This window comes from Phyllopteryx taeniolatus, chromosome 3 (assembly GCF_024500385.1).
Source record: "Phyllopteryx taeniolatus isolate TA_2022b chromosome 3, UOR_Ptae_1.2, whole genome shotgun sequence".
Classification (NCBI taxonomy): Eukaryota; Metazoa; Chordata; class Actinopteri; order Syngnathiformes; family Syngnathidae; genus Phyllopteryx; species Phyllopteryx taeniolatus.
In genome coordinates this window covers 26,013,062-26,028,985 of record NC_084504.1, presented here as the reverse complement: position 1 = coordinate 26,028,985, position 15,924 = coordinate 26,013,062, and the positions used below count along the sequence as shown (strand labels likewise).

General features: G+C 40.7%; 1 protein-coding gene across 15 annotated transcripts in view; it reads left to right on the top strand.

Moving 5' to 3' along the window:
• ccser1 (coiled-coil serine-rich protein 1) overlaps positions 1-15,924 on the top strand; it is a 118,502-nt gene that overhangs the window by 13,489 nt on the left and 89,089 nt on the right. For all 15 annotated transcript variants that reach the window (XR_009787780.1, XM_061767895.1, XM_061767896.1 and 12 more), the window contains 3 exons: positions 479-663; positions 6,206-6,296; positions 12,882-12,987. Coding sequence is in view for 14 of the 15 variants with exons in the window: in XM_061767895.1 (XP_061623879.1) it covers positions 479-663; positions 6,206-6,296; positions 12,882-12,987 (382 nt within the window). In the remaining variant the exon portion in view is untranslated. The remainder of the gene's footprint in view (positions 1-478; positions 664-6,205; positions 6,297-12,881; positions 12,988-15,924) is intronic.

Sequence of the window (15,924 nt, the reverse complement as noted above, 5' to 3'; positions counted from 1 at the left end):
ACAGGAAGGCTGAAGCAGAGATCCAAACCCAGAACCTTAGAACTGTGAGGCAGATGTGACAACCACAACAAACCATGTTACTAAACATCAATATATATGAAGAAAAAAAAAAATGATTCAGTGTGACCTGCAATTACTCCCACTCACTTTTTAATGCGTGAAAATAAAAGAAGTGCACTTTGTAAAATGCACTTTGTAAACACTGTTCAGTATGCAAATGTGTGGTCAGGGAGGCCTCTGTTTACCCTTCTCAAAATGTTTTATTTCACAGTCCTGTTTATAGTCATGGCTCTCTTCTCTGCATTATAATCATACAACCCTCTGCCACATGCTTACTCGCGTCGTTGATTTTGTTTGAGTCCAAAACTAACAGATCTAAATTAAAGAATTCTGTTTCATGTTCCATCCATCCATCCATCCATTTTCTGTACTGCTTATTCTCCCGTCATGTTTAATATTGTCAATTTCATCCCTGCAGCCTCTATGTGCAGCAGCGTTAGCCCCTACCACGAGGTGATGCGCTTGGAGAGGCGCTTGCGTTCCTCCTCTGAAGGGGCCGGCGGTCCTCGTATCCATGGCAACCACAGGGACAACCCCGGCGTGGAGGGATGCGGCCTGCTGAAACACAGGAACAACTCCTCGTCATCCAAACTGGGAAGTCTGGTAAGTGTGTGTGTGTGACTTTGCTTATAAGACACAGTGCTACCTTAAAGGTAATAATAGGATAATTTCCCATTGAGCTTAATTATATTTGGAATCATTTGTTCCAGAGGCCAATCTTTCACCATTGTAAAACTTTATTTAACTGTTTGAAACACTTAATTGTTAAAGTTTAAGCAGAAGTTTGAAAACAGTAAAAGACTTTTGAAACACTAAGTTTAATGAAGATTGAGTGAATGATTAAACGACATGACTCCCATTAACATTAACTGTTACTCAAGTATGTAATGAAACCAACCACTAAGGTAATTAAAAAATTTTTTTTTTAACACTCTACCTTTTCATTGCAACTGACAAGCCTATGGCAGCTCACCAATTGACGGCAAGCGCAAAAAGCCAACGTAGCAGTCGACATCTTTACTCGGTTGCATTTGTGAAGCACTGGTATGGAAGCTCAGAATCACAGTCCTTTGTTCACAAAACATTGGTCAATGACTAACAAGTGGAGTTGTGCTTATCACGTTTGTTGTTTCACCCGCCTTTTCCGTTGCCTTTGACGGTCAGATAATAAAGTAGCAGGCTGACAGCTTGTGCCCACTTCCATTTGACAAGATAATCATGCAAAACATTCCTCCAGATGTTATCTGCTTTCGATAAGAGCCCAGACAACTGAACAATTTTTTTGCTTTTATTTACAGTCACAGCAGAAAGCTTTGGCTCCAATCAATTGTCCTTGTAAAACGTGGAACTCCCCAGTGGCAATTACATGACTCACTCCATTCAATCAGTGAGTTACCGAGCTACTTCGTGGACGCAAAAGTTTCAAATGGATTATAACTCAATCAATGAAAAATCATACGCTTTGAGTTATCACTTTCAATGTGCATATCATCTCATTAGTTGATTTGCAACTATAGACTTCACTGAATTTCTATCTGAATGTTCTGAAACCTGCTTCTACGCAAGTAGTTGTGCCATAGTGTGGCTGTATCTCAGCTTCCCATAGCGGAAGTCATGTTGGTTTCTCGACAGCAAACCAGTCAAGCCCGATTTGACAGCACGCGTGTTGGTATTAGACAGTTACTAAGTAGCAGATAATCACTCGATGTATCCCAATGCAAGCGCTTAAGAAATGTTGAGTGGCGACACATGCCAGCAAAACTGTAGATGTCGCTAACCCACATAGTCAACAGTATACATCTGTGTGAGGATTTGTCTTTATTAGATTAGGAATTCTCTTATTTGATTCATTTCATTTGAACTTGAAAAAAAAACCCAAATCAACAGTAGACAAATGTTACACCTAAAGGGGACATATTTTTCCAAACCAACTTTTTCTTGTATTTGGGCTATAATATTGTCTCTATGGTGCCTCAAATAAACATGTGAAATATGAATTAAAATCGTCCACGTATTCCTGAGTTCCAGACGTTTTTCTGCCGAGAGGCCTGAAGTCCGGTCATTCGAATGTCGAGTTTATCTATGTCACTGTCGAAGCTCTCCTCCGCCTTCCCTTTCTGCTTCCGAGCCAGTGCTGTCAACAGAACAAACGCGTGTATTTCCAGTAGGGGTTGAACTCCTCCAAGGCTGAACTTTGTCACCCATTCTGTTCATAACATTTATGGACCGAATTTGTAGGCACACTTGAGGCATGGGGAGGGGGGGTGAGGTTTCGTGACCTCAGTATTACGTCTCCACTTGTTGCCAATGATGTGGTTTTGTTGGCTTCATCAAAGCTGCGATCTCCAACTCTTCCCGGAGTGATTTGCAGTTGAATGTGAAGTGTTTGGGATTAGAATCAGCAAGGCTAGAAAGATTGTCTCCCGGCTGTCTTGGGAAGAGCTGGATGAAGTTGCTGGCAAGAGGGATGTCTTCTGGGCTTCCCTGCTTACGATGCCGCTCTCATGACCTGATCCGTTTAAGCGGAAGAAAATGGATGGATGGTTGGATATTTGCTTGGTAAGTCGTTTGTGTGTTTTAATCCATTAGTTTGGTACCTTACAAACATTTGATACAGTTTGCCTTTGGTGAGAAAGCAATTCTTCCTCGATTCAATTCAACTGGCTAAGAGACCAATTAGGTTTTACCATAAACGACATAATGGTGACGTCACTACAAGGCGCATGAACACATGAGACGTTGACGACTCCGTGGTGTGGAATTTGCGTCTCCTCCACGAGCTTGCGTGTTTTTATTTTTTTATTTTTATTTATTTTATTTTTTTTATGGCTTCCTCCCACATTGACGGACAGCTGGTCTGGAAGGAAGGTGTTGTCATTGCTGTTCTATACATATTACTGGAATTACTTTTTGGATCGTCTCACTGCATCCTTAACCATTTTTCAGTACAGAACAGAGGCGAAAAGACCCACAGAGAACATTAGTTAAGGGACGGGCCGTGTAACTGCCCCACGCTGTTGGAAACAAACAGTGCAGCTCACCCTCTAGACACCCTATTTGCACCCTCTAAGTGCAAACATAATGTTTTTACATTAAAAACCAACAAAAAAGTGCAAACATAAACTTTCAAATGTGTCAGTTAGACCTGCAATGTAGGCTGAGGGTTAATTGTGTTCCTGATTTAAAAAAAAAAAAATCACTTTTTTTCACATTTTGTTCCTTCTCTGTACCATGAACTTAAAACCTAGTGATTTTATTTTCATACCGTTACACCCATATTAACTACTCATTAGTTTCCTTAACCACTAAGTGCAGCATGTCGCAATACAAAAACAACTCCAGTAAAACACGGCATAAGGTTTAAAAACACACCGATTGATTAGAAGCAGATAAAGACTGTAAAAGTGAGCTATAGGTGAGAAAGGACCCTTGCGTAAAGTTCCTCTTTATGCATCCTCGTTCAAACAAATGGATTTTGCATTCGTCACGACGTTTAGCCCTCCCCATCCCTATCCTGGGTGCATTGTGGTGATCATTAGCAGTTGTGAGGTTTCCGATAAAAGGAAGCTAATTAGTTATTCCGCACACTCGAGGTTGCCATACCTGGCTGCAAATCTTTCTCCCTTCACCCGAACGCAAGTGCTGCCCAAAGCATTGGATATATTGTAAATGTCATTTCTGGCTCCTCAAAAGGACAGGACTCTCATTGCTCTGTTGTGGATGTCATTTCTCTTGGCACTTCGGAGAAGATCCAGCCTCTAATGAGAATCCCGGTCTGATAATATATCATTAGCAGCAGGATTATACACGTTCAAATGCCATAAACGTGGTAAAAAGGTGACATCTCGGCATCTGGAAAGCCATACTCACTCGTCAAAATTACTCATTTAGCTTCAAATGAAGTCTGTGTGTTGCGGGATTACACTGTGACGACCTTTAATTTCTTTTCCAATACAGTGTGTGCGTCGATTAGCTTCAATGGCTTCTGTGTATTTAAAAAAAAAAAAAAATTAAATTCTGACTTCACTGAGAAAGAACTGTATGATTCAGTTTGTCATTTACGGACACCAACTGTTTTTAAAAAGGCACACAACCTTTTTAGTTATTCCTTCATGTGCTTTTTTTCTCTCCCCCTCTCCTTTCATGTGTCTGTGTAGCGGATCAATACGGAATGAGGCTGTTGCATTGTTTTAGTCCAAACAGCAGTGATGAGAGCCGAACAAAGTCACTTATTCGATTTTCTGAGTCCCTGCCGAGTCGCATGGCTTTATTTTTTTCTCCAGAGCAATACTTTAACCAAGGTCTTTCAAGCAGGGTTAACCATTTATTTGGCAAGGAACCATCCGTGCATTTTCTATTGCGCTTGTCCAAGCCGACTTTGGACAAGCGGTAAAGTTCACTCTGTATTGGTTGCCAGCCAATTAGAGGGCACATACGTATAGACGAACAGCCATTTCCATTCACATTCAACACTTATGAACAATTTAGTGTCTTCAACATACATTTTTGGAATGTGGGCAGCAGCTGGAGTACAAGCACCCGGAGAACACGCAAACTCCACAGGAAGGCCCAAGCCAATATTTAAACCCGGAGTTCTGGACTGTGAGGCAAACACGCAGACCACTACCATATATGGTGACTTGAAGCAGGGCTACCGCATGCTATAAGGCAATAGCACCATGATTTATTTTATACTGTGATACAATTATTATACCTTGAATCATTTGTAGAATGTCCTAAAATAGTGGCCATGCTAATAGACGCAGTGTCATCATCCACCATCAGGAAAAAAGTGTTAGTCTCTAAATTGTCACATTTTTTTAATGACTATTTGGAGGCTGACTCTTCACAATGTTGTGTGTTAATATTCCGAATAGCTACGCCACTTAAAGAGTTCAACATAAATAAATCGGGTTTAAAACTGAATTTTAGTTTTTTTTTTTTGTTTTTTTTTGGGGGGGGGGGGGGGTGTTTAAGATTCCACTGTATAAAGGATTAAGTGTGAAAGTTACTGTTTTGAAAAGCCTGTTTTTTCTAGTCAAATGTTACTTTAAACTGATTAAAATAACAGTATGAATGCTACAAAATAGTTATTTCTAAATAATCCTTTCGCCTTTGTATCATGTTCGTCAGTGAATTGCGAGATCATCCTGAGAGAGTAGACGGAATTACATATTTTTGTGAATTTCTCTGCAATACACATCCCTTTCCTGGCCATTAGATGGGAGTATTGGCTTTTATTCTGACATTGAAGCAGCCGTGAGGTCCCTACAGCTTCCAACCGATGCAGACATTTCATCCGTTAATATAAAAACATTAAATTCTATGCTGTCTGTAAAATTGGAAGGATGTCTTAATTGAATAATAGTCCAGAGTGCTTTATGGAAGGGCAGTGCAGCAATATTTTAACATGTTAGATTTACTCGTCTTTTTCACTAGTAATTGCAATGAATGTGATGGAATACAAAGCTAAAAAAAATAAAATAATCCATGTTAGATGAATCGCTGCTTGTCTTTATATATAACTGATCACTTTCTCCAGCAGAGTTGGTAAGAGGGTTTGCGTATGAATTTCGTTTGCATGCTCTCTGGCTACTCTGTCCTCCTCCCACATCCCTAAAACATGCATGTTAGCTTCACTGAAGAAAATTACAAATGACTAAATTGTCTATTGGTGTGAGTCTGAATAGTTGTTTGTCTGTGCCCTGTGATTGGCTGGTAACCCTGTCTCTTGCCCAAAAGTCATCTGGGGGGTAGGTGACCCTAATGAGGACAAGCAGTATAGAAAGTGGATGGCTAGATGATCACTTTCTCTTTTATCGCTCAGTCAGTACTTTTCCCCATCTGCTGTCATAATAACGAGCCACTAAATCTCCCCGTCTAAAAGGCAAGAAAGTTCCAACACTCTTCCCAAATGAAAATAACATTAGCTCTTTTTCTACAAATGATTAAAATCACTTCATCTTTTTTTTTCTAGCTTGTGCTGTCTAATCAATTTCAATTTGTGTGATTTGAGGCTTTCCAGAAATGTTGGATTAATGTGTCTTCTCTATGTTGTGTTGATCTTATTTTCCCCAATTACAAAATGAATGGGAAAAAAAACAACAACAACAAGATATTAGTCATCTTTATTTTGTCTCTCTAGGATGTCCTCAATAATTTGGGCTCCTCTGAGCTGGATGAAGATGACCTCATGTTGGACCTGGACTTATCTGACGATCAGCGCCATCGTCACGGTATTTGTTTTTATCACACTTCCGTTGAATATAATGTGAAGCGAGTTACAGGCTTAAATTGTTGCCATCGTAAAACCTATATTAACTCTACAGGCAATGTTTTAAGTAACATTTGATCATTCTTAACTTTCAAGCACGCCTACAATTAATTTGATTTTGGGGTCCTCTATTTCTGTTTGTTCTTCATCCATACAGCTACAATAAACTCAATGTTAGTGCTTCTAGTGTGTGCCGTCCGCTCTAATAGTGTGTGGTGTACACAACACACAAAACGATACCTCCACTAAAAATCTTGAGTCTCCTCCCCCAAACGAGATGTCTGACGATTGTTTTGAAGAGTAACGGAAAACACGAAGAAGAAAGAGTAGCTCTTAGTAGAAGAATCATTTGAAGAAGCAAGGCCAACTGTTGGCTTATCCGATAACTACATTTCAGGAGTAAACGCTTCTCGTCATTTTTTAAGTGGTGTCAGGCCGTCACGATCGAATTGTTTTAGAATAAATTATCCTGGAGATATTTACTCATATGTCATGTTGTATGTACATTGCACATCTAATAGTGTCTTAAAATCAATTACAGAGTCTCCTCTGTCATTTATGGCAAAGTTTATCAGTGGCCCAACACTGTGTCGGCAGCGCAAACATGATTCCGGGTGGAACCTTCCCCCCCCCCCCCCCCCCCCTTTGGTCCAGGCAGAACTTCGAGGTAGAACTTCTGCGCCGACCTGTTTTTGAAGTCAACTTAGCAGTTATTTTTATTTATATATTTTTCCACAGCCCTAATGTGGTGAATGACTTTGTGATCGTAAATACTGAACAGGCTTAACATTTGCGATCGTCTGTTTTCAAAGCCGCTTGGGGAGGAATAATCATTGTTAACAAACACCACACCACAGGATAAATCACTCAGGATGATCAATCCTGATAATACAGATTTTTGTGGCATCCACACAATGCAAATGAAGAAATAAATGAATAAACACCCCTGACTTGTCGGGAAATTTAAAGAAGAAGAATGAGTAGTTGTAGAAGAAAAAAAAAAATTGGCTCGGCTAACGCTTAGCTTTTCTGGTAACTACATCCCCAATTCCAATGAAGTTGGGACGTTGTGTTAAACATAAATAAAAACAGAATACAATGATTTGTAAATCATGTTCAACCTATATTTAATTGAATACACTACAAAGACAAGATATTTAATGTTCAAACTGATAAACTTTGTTGTTTTTAACAAATAATCATGAACTTAGAATTTTATGGCTGCAACACGTTCCAGAAAAGCTGGGACAGGGTCATGTTTACCACTGTGTTACATCACCTTTTCTTTTAACAACATTCAATAAACATTTGGGAACTGAGGACACTAATTGTTGAAGGTTTGCAGGTGGAATTCTTTCCCATTCTTGCTTGATGTAGAGCTTCAGCCGTTCAACATTCCGGGGTCTCCGTTGTCGTATTTTACGCTTCATAATGCGCCACACATTTTCAATGGGAGACAGGTCTGGACTGCAGGCAGGCCAGTCTAGTTCCCACACTCTTTTACTACGAAGCCACGCTGTTGTAACACGTGCAGAATGTGGTTTGGCATTGTCTTGCTGAAATGAGCAGGGGCGTCCATGAAAAAGACATTGCTTGGATGGCAGCATATGTTTCTCCAAAACCTGTATGTACCTTTCAGCATTAATGGTGCCGTCACAGATGTGTAAGTTACCCGTGCCGTTGGCACTAACACAGCCCTATACCATCACAGATGCTGGCTTTTGAACTTTGCGTCCATAACAGTCTGGATGGTTCTTTTCCTCTTTGGCCCAGAGGCCACGACGTCCACAATTTCCAAAAACAATTTGAAATGTGGACTCGTCGGACCATAGAACACTTTTCCACTTTTCATCAGTCCATCTTAGATGAGCTCGGGCCCAGAGAAGCCGGCGGGGTTTCTGGGTGTTGTTGATAAGTGGCTTTTGCTTTGCACAGTAGAGTTTCAAGTTGCACTTACGGATGTAGCGCCAAACTGTATTTACTGACATTGGTTTTCTGAAGTATTCCTGAGCCCATGTGGGGATATCCATTACACATTGATGTCGGTTTTTGATGCACTGCCGCCTGAGGGATCGAAGCTCACGGGGATTCAATGTTGGTTTTTGGCCTTGCCGCTTCCATGCAGTGATTTCTCCAGATTCTCTGAACCTTTTGATGATATTATGGACAACAGATGATGAAATCCCTAAATTCCTTGCAATTGTACGTTGAGGAACATTGTCCTTAAACTGTTCGACTATTTTCTCACGCACTTGTACACAAAGAGGTGAACCTCGCCCCATCTTTGCTTGTGAATGACTGAGCAATTCAGGGAAGCTCCTTTTATACCCAGTCATGGCACCCACCTGTTCCCAATTAGCCTGTTCACCTGTGGGATGTTCCAAACAGGTGTTTGATGAGCATTCCTCAACTTTCTCAGTCTTTTTTGCCACCTGTCTCAGCTTTTTTGGAACATGTTTCAGCAAGTTAATGATTAATTGCTAAAAACAATAAAGTTTATCAGTTTGAACGTTAAATATCTTGTCTTTGTAGTGTATTCAGTTAAATATAGGTTGAACATGATTTTAAAATCACTGTATTCTGTTTTTATTTGTGTTTAACACAATGTCACAACTTCATTGGAATTGGGGTTGTACATTGCGGTTGCAAACTCTTCTCCTTGTCTCTCCGCGAAGTATTTGCCATCCAAAATATTGAACAGGTTTAACATTCACGATTGTCGTGCCTGAGCGTTTTCTGAGCAGATCTAAAAAGACAAATCGTAACTGTATTTGATCGAAAGAAATGAAAATTTTGTTCGCTGCTTTAGCCAACAGTGGTCTATTTCTGTGATGGCTTTACTAAAACATACATAAAATAGCTCAAGAAATACTTGGAAAGTCAGTCCTTTGCATTCTCACTCAGCTGAAGGCTCACGAGATTTGCTGACATCACGCATGATGATGGTTTGTTCAATTTTTATTTATTTATTTTTTAAATTTTTTTTTCTCCCCCAGAGTTTTGGGCTGCTTACTGTACTTTTCTATAGGATGTTGATGTATTTTTTGAAGGGCCTGGAGAATGTTATGTTTTGATCACATATCACTCAGTCCTCCTATAGTATTTTTCTTTGATCCTCCTCACATTCATTCCTCCAGTTGAAACGTCTCTCCCAATCTTTCAACATATGGCACGCGACTTTGATATAGCTGCCTCATTTACAGCATGTCTCATGCTTTAGAAATGATTATCAAGGTACACGTGTTGCCTGGCGCGATGCTGCAAAGCGTGCCAAGGTTTTTTCAATTTTTTGATGGAACGTGAGAATATGATTGCAAATGAGTTGTACTTGTGAACGCACCTCACATGAATGTGTTAATCTGCTCGATTTATTTAAAGCGGAGCTAATTGTGTGAAATGCTTAAGTCTTGCTCGTTTCTATGCACTTTTCCATAAAAGGTTTTTTTTTTTTTTTTTTTTTTAAATGCAACTTTCATAAATTGATTAATCCATAAGTACACTATACTCCACCACGTGAAGATGAGTAAATAAACGCCCCCGCCTCTATCTGATAGATGGTAATATTTATTTTATTAAAGTTCATATTTTCCTAACTATAATTCCATGAATTGCAGAGATTGCAGTTAATTACTGTGAATAAAAAGTACTTTTTAAAAACAAATAGAAATAGATATTTAGCATTTTTGATCATTTACATATTTTTTTTAAAGCTATTTTAGATGTTTTGTTTCTGAGATGCTGTACATAGCCTACCCTAAACCTTTTAAGACATGTTTATAATCATCTTACAGTACTTTATCATACAGATACTGTATGATATAATAGTTATAGAATTTACCATGGAATTCTAGCTGGGAGAAATGATGCAGGGCAAGTTGTTTGTAGGCAGCACGTTGACCTTGTGGTTGACACATCTGTTGCACAGTCAAGAGGTTTGAATTTGAATACTCTGTGTGAAGTTTCTCCCCCGTACTTGTGTGGGTTTTCGCCGTATACCGTAGCTTCCTCTCTCATTCCCAAAACATGCATTTTTAGTTTCATCGAAGTCTAAATTGAATGTGAGTATGAACGGTTGCCTGTATGTGCCCTACGATTAACTGGCAACCGGTACAGTGTGAGTAGCCAGCCTCTAGACCCAAAGGATAGGCTCCAGCTCACCTGCAACCCTAACAAGGACAAGCAAATGGATGAATGGATTGTTGTTTCTAGTAAGGCACACTGGGTCTATTTTGAAGACCAATAAATTAAGCAGGGTTAAACTTGACTCTGTTGGACACCATTTTGTAGAAAGCGAGGAAGGGAAGGCAGCGTGAGTTTTTTTTTTTGTACGTCGCTTACACAAACACAAGATCTCAGCGGACACAGTGGTTGATGTAGCGCCAAAGAAGCCACCATCATTAATAATACACACACACACACCCGCGTACACACACACACACAGGCGCACGCATGCTTAGTCATCAGCCCTAATGGTATGCAGACTGGAATGCAAAATTAAGCATTAGAATTATTACTATAAAGTTGGAACTTCTTTCAGATACACACGCACCTGTCCTCACATGGCGCCTCGAGTCACCACACAGCCACAAATATATTTTTTTACCTCTCTCAGGAGGCTTGTTACAGTCTTTTATTAAAGAGCAAGGCATTTCATTGCAATTTATATCCAATAGTGTTGGGCTGCTGGAGTCTGTGTTCCTCCCCCTCAACTGCACAACATCAGAACTGTGTGACCATAACCATAGAACAGGAAATGGAACTCACTGCGACAAAGGAAAGCTACAGGGGGTGAATGACTGCAGTTTTTTGTAGTCGACGCCAAGTCATTTCTATTTATTTTCTACATATATATTTGTTTATGTCATCAACTCACTGTGCTCTCCTCCAAACACAAGCTCCCTCCCTCACTCCAACCACAGGTCCCGACTCGTTCATCCAATCACATGCATTAATGTATCGTAGCAAACCTGCAGTTGTGTTACGTGGATTGTTTCAAGAGTTTTATGAGTGCCTACTCTCTGTGAGACCCTGAAGGTCTCTGTGATTTGCGATTGGATGAGTGCGTTGGGAGGTGGGGACGGTGGAAGGAAGAGGACCAAGGGCGTGTGTTTAGTGTCTGCGGGATGAAGGCTAACACTTGAGAGAAATTCCAGTTGGTTTTCTTTGGCGACATTAATATAATTTACAATAAAGAGGTTATTGATCGACCTCTAAAGTACAATATATTGTCTGTATTTTCAATGTTACAGGAGGGCACTTGCTGAATTTACTGACTGCTGGCGTGATGATTTAAGGCTGCTTGTCATGTAGCGTTGGCCTTTTGAGATGCTCATGCATAGCACTTGCGCTTTCGTTATATTTGATGATATACTTGCATATTTTGCAAGTGACTGTGCTACTGGTCTCATTTTTATGTAAAATATTGCGACACGTGTGAAGCACTGCTGCTAGTTTGCTGTACGGACCACTATCCTTTGATAACAGCTGTGTTGTTGCCGAAAACGTGATTGACAATTAATCGACCTCAAGCTATAACCCCAAGAAAGCAATACAATGAACTGAATAACAGTTGCGCACATACGCATTAATTTGACCAAGCCTATAATGTAGCATTGCTCAAGAGAGGCTTCAAAGGAGTAGTAGCGTGGGTGGCGGTAATGCATAGTTTGATGTCCAGGGTGCGCGGTCAACTGCTAGAACATTAGCCTCCAGCAAGCTTGGTGCTGTCATAACTAGCTGTTGTGGCTTTTTATAAAAAGAAAGTGTGTGTGTGTGTGTGTGTGTGTGTGTGTGTGTGTGTGTGTGGGGTCGGGGGCACTTGTATTTAGTGCTCAACTAAAGATAAGAGATCTTCGTGGTATTTGTGTTTATAAAAAAAATAAAAAGAGTATGTCTCACTAAGTCAAACAACTCATAGAAAAAGCTCGTAGGAAAGCAGTAGGAGTTGGTATTTTTATGGTTTGCGAAGTGGAAACGTCACTGTTCTTATACTTACAGTGAATTTTTCATCCATCCATCCATTTTCTGAGCCGCTTCTCCTCACTAGGGTCGCCGAGGGCGTGCTGGAGCCTATCCCAGCTGTCATCGGGCAGGAGGCAGGGTACACCCTGAACTGGTTGTCAGCCAATCGCAGGGCACATACATACAAACAACCATCCCCACTCACATTCACACCTACGGGCAATTTAGAGTCTCCAATTAATGCATGTTTTTGGGATGTGGGAGGAAACCGGAGTGCCCGGAGAAAACCCACGCAGGCACGGGGAGAACATGCAAGCTCCACACAGGCGGGGCCGGGGATTGAACCCCGGTCCTCAGAACTGTGAGGCTGACGCTCTAACCAGTCGACCACCGTGCTGCTTAATTTAAAACATTGCCTGTTAAGTCTTTATGATGGTGACTCTTTGATCCTGGAAGAGTTTATGAACTCCATTTCAGATATTTCCTATGGGAGCAAAACCCCTTTGGAATCTGTACGAACTAGTTTTTTTTTTCTTCTCCTAGACTAGTATATGCTGTAGGTTAATTACATATTTTGTCTGTTTAGTTTCTAGACAAGACTCCAGTCAGTCCTTGGCATCCTGTCTGAACCTACTCCACTCCCCCATCGACCCATCAGGAGATCGCATCCCAGTGAAAGACAACTGCCACAGGTAACGCTTGACACAAAAACATACTTTACGGGGAAGCATTCATCAGACAATATGTTTATACAGCAGGACTGCATTACAGTCTACTGAGCAATGTGCCTTTACTTTGGTTACCTCATTGGGCTAAAAACCAGTGAACTTGGTCAACTTTCAAAACAAAATTTTCCATTGAGATCAATTATATTTGGGATAATCAAACGACCGCCACCATACAACATATAGTGCCAAAACCAGCTATGACGAGATACTGAAGTGTTATTTATCGTCGCTTGTCGAGTTTTATTACTTCAGGCTATTCAATGAATAACTTGCCTTCAGTGTTTGGCATTATCTAAGTAAAACGTCAATTCAGCTCTTGCATTGGATCCCAATAAGACTAGCTAGACTACAACCATGCTGCTGCAGGGGCCTACTGTCTCTCCTAGAAAACTGCTGAGCTTGAGTCTTACTTATAAATGACTGACGTGCTTTACCGTCTGTCTCCCACCGACCCATAGTGGTGATGAAACAAGACATTAGCACAGTCAGGCGTTAAATAAATACATGAATACCTTCTCTTTCACTAAATATATAAGCTGTATTTGCGTTCTCCCTATCATGTCTCCCATTGGATGACGGCTGAAACAGAACGCTCACTTCACACGTTTTGTACATATGCGTCCAAATTCATCTGTTTGCTTCTCCAGTTCTGCCTTACATAGGAGCCTTCTTGGTTCGCTGATAAACGGGTTATGTCACTGGTGGGATTGTGACGAGTTGTGTCTGATAAGACAGCAGACAATTATGACTAAAGTCGTCCCTTATTGAGATGCACCCAAAGACAAAAAGGTCTTTCCCCCCGGGAAAAAAGAAAATCAGCCTTTTGAGCCCCCTCTTGTTTACTGACACTTGCATCACTTGCCAGTAGCATCTTGATACGTCTATATTACATCAAAGAGACGTAACCCTTTAGCTTGACTGCTGCTTTTTAATTTTTTTTTTAACTGAGGTGCAGCTTCCTACGCTTGCTAAATGTTCTGGTGAATAGAGACGCGTTAGTGCTTCTAGACGAGGCAACCTTTTCAACCCACCCGAGATTTTTTGTCTCAAGTCCCGCTTTGCCATCTTGTGTGTATTAAATCCATAAAATCACTCTCAGCGTATGGATTTGCATCAAAACTGCCTCCTCCTCCTTTTTTTTCATTACTGTTTTCTAACTAGGCAAACGCTAAACTTTTGTAGCCAAACAAAAAATGGCAGCATCAAGAAAGACCGTTCCCATTTGGCTCATCCTGGCCCTCGCTCTTGATATGTTTCCATGTACTATATGGCACTGTTTCTAGTACTTTGTAAACTTTGTTTACTTTGGCAAAACAAGGTATTATGAGGTAATATTTGTAGTACCTTGTCTATTTCATTTTCGTGGACTTTTTGTAGTCCCTTGTTTTTGTCACCTTGGTAAAACCAGGTGCTCTGAGGTACTATCTCTTGTACCTTATCAATTTGATTTAGATTGACAAAAACGGGTATGATGAAGTACTTAACTCATTCAGTAGCATGACCACTTCCATTCATCAAGTGGAATTCAAATGTTTACTGCCACCGGCAAATATATTCGTTAAATACGTTTTTCAACTGATAGGCGTGGAAGAGGGTTTGTCTGTGAAATTGAACTTGGGAACTGAGGACACTAATTGTTGAAGCTTTGTAGGTGAAATTCTTTCCCATTCTTGCTTGATGTACAGCTTCAGCTGTTCAAAAGTCCGGGGTCTCCGTTGTCATATTTTACGCTTCATAATGCGCCACACATTTTCAATGGGAGACCGGTCTGGACTGCAGGCAGGCCACTCTAGTACCCACACTCTTTTACTATGAAGCCACGCTGTTGTAGCACGTATAGAATGTGGTTTGGCATTGTCTTGCTGAAATGAGCAGGGGCGTCCATGAAAAAGACGTTGCTTGGATGGCAGCATGTCTTCTTTTCCTTTCGGCTTGTCCCTTTGGGGGTTTCCACAGCGTGTCATCCTTTTCCATGTAATAAGTATTTTCTTGATAAGAAGTCAAATGTAGTCATGAGTGCCATTTATTAAAAATAAAATAAAAAATAAAATAAATAAATAAATAAATAAATAAATAAATAAACAAACAAACAAACAAACAAACTTTTGATAGTGACAGACCACTTAATGGAGGCAGGTCTGAGTCCATTTCCCCGACCAACATCTTACCACAGCAGGTGTGAATTACCTGCTGTGGGGGGGGGGGGGGAGACAGACAGAGAGGGCACAAAAAATGTTCGCCTGGGGTTGAGTTTGCTACTGTCTTCCTTCGCTATCGCTCAGGTTCCAAACTCCCTTGAGGGGGGCCATTGATTTGCTGGAGGCAAAGCAAGCACCTCGACGACACACAACACACACACTCAAAACAGCCACACACGAACCTGTCAGTCACTTGGACTGTCCAGGGTATCAGCTGCAACACGTTGCTGGCTGTCTGATAGCCTGGCTAGAACAACTGCTTCACACACGTTCTCGCACACTATTGCGAAGCCGTGTAATGTTTTGCAATACCGAACTGAAATAATGCAGATGCACACTGCACTGTGGTTTGTCAGCAGCCATTCTCGGTGTTGACAATGCAACTTTAAGTGTCCCTCTTTTTAGTGTTTTGCTAAGTTGTAAAAAGGCAGTCTTATCTCAGTCTTAGAATAGGACATTAAATGCGAGCACCCCACACATTCCCAAAGCCTTTAACAGTTTATCCCTTTGAAATCAATGAGTGAATGGTTGAAAGTGATTCAGGATCCAAGTAGGTTAGGAGGTTAAATTTACTTACTTTCAATGTTTCACATTGCCTCTTGACTCCAAAGAAGCAGGTGTGTGTAATGGAAGTCTACAATAGCAGGCTGCTACATGTGATAAGATTATGTCTTGGTTAAGCAGCACGTTATTCAAGGTTATT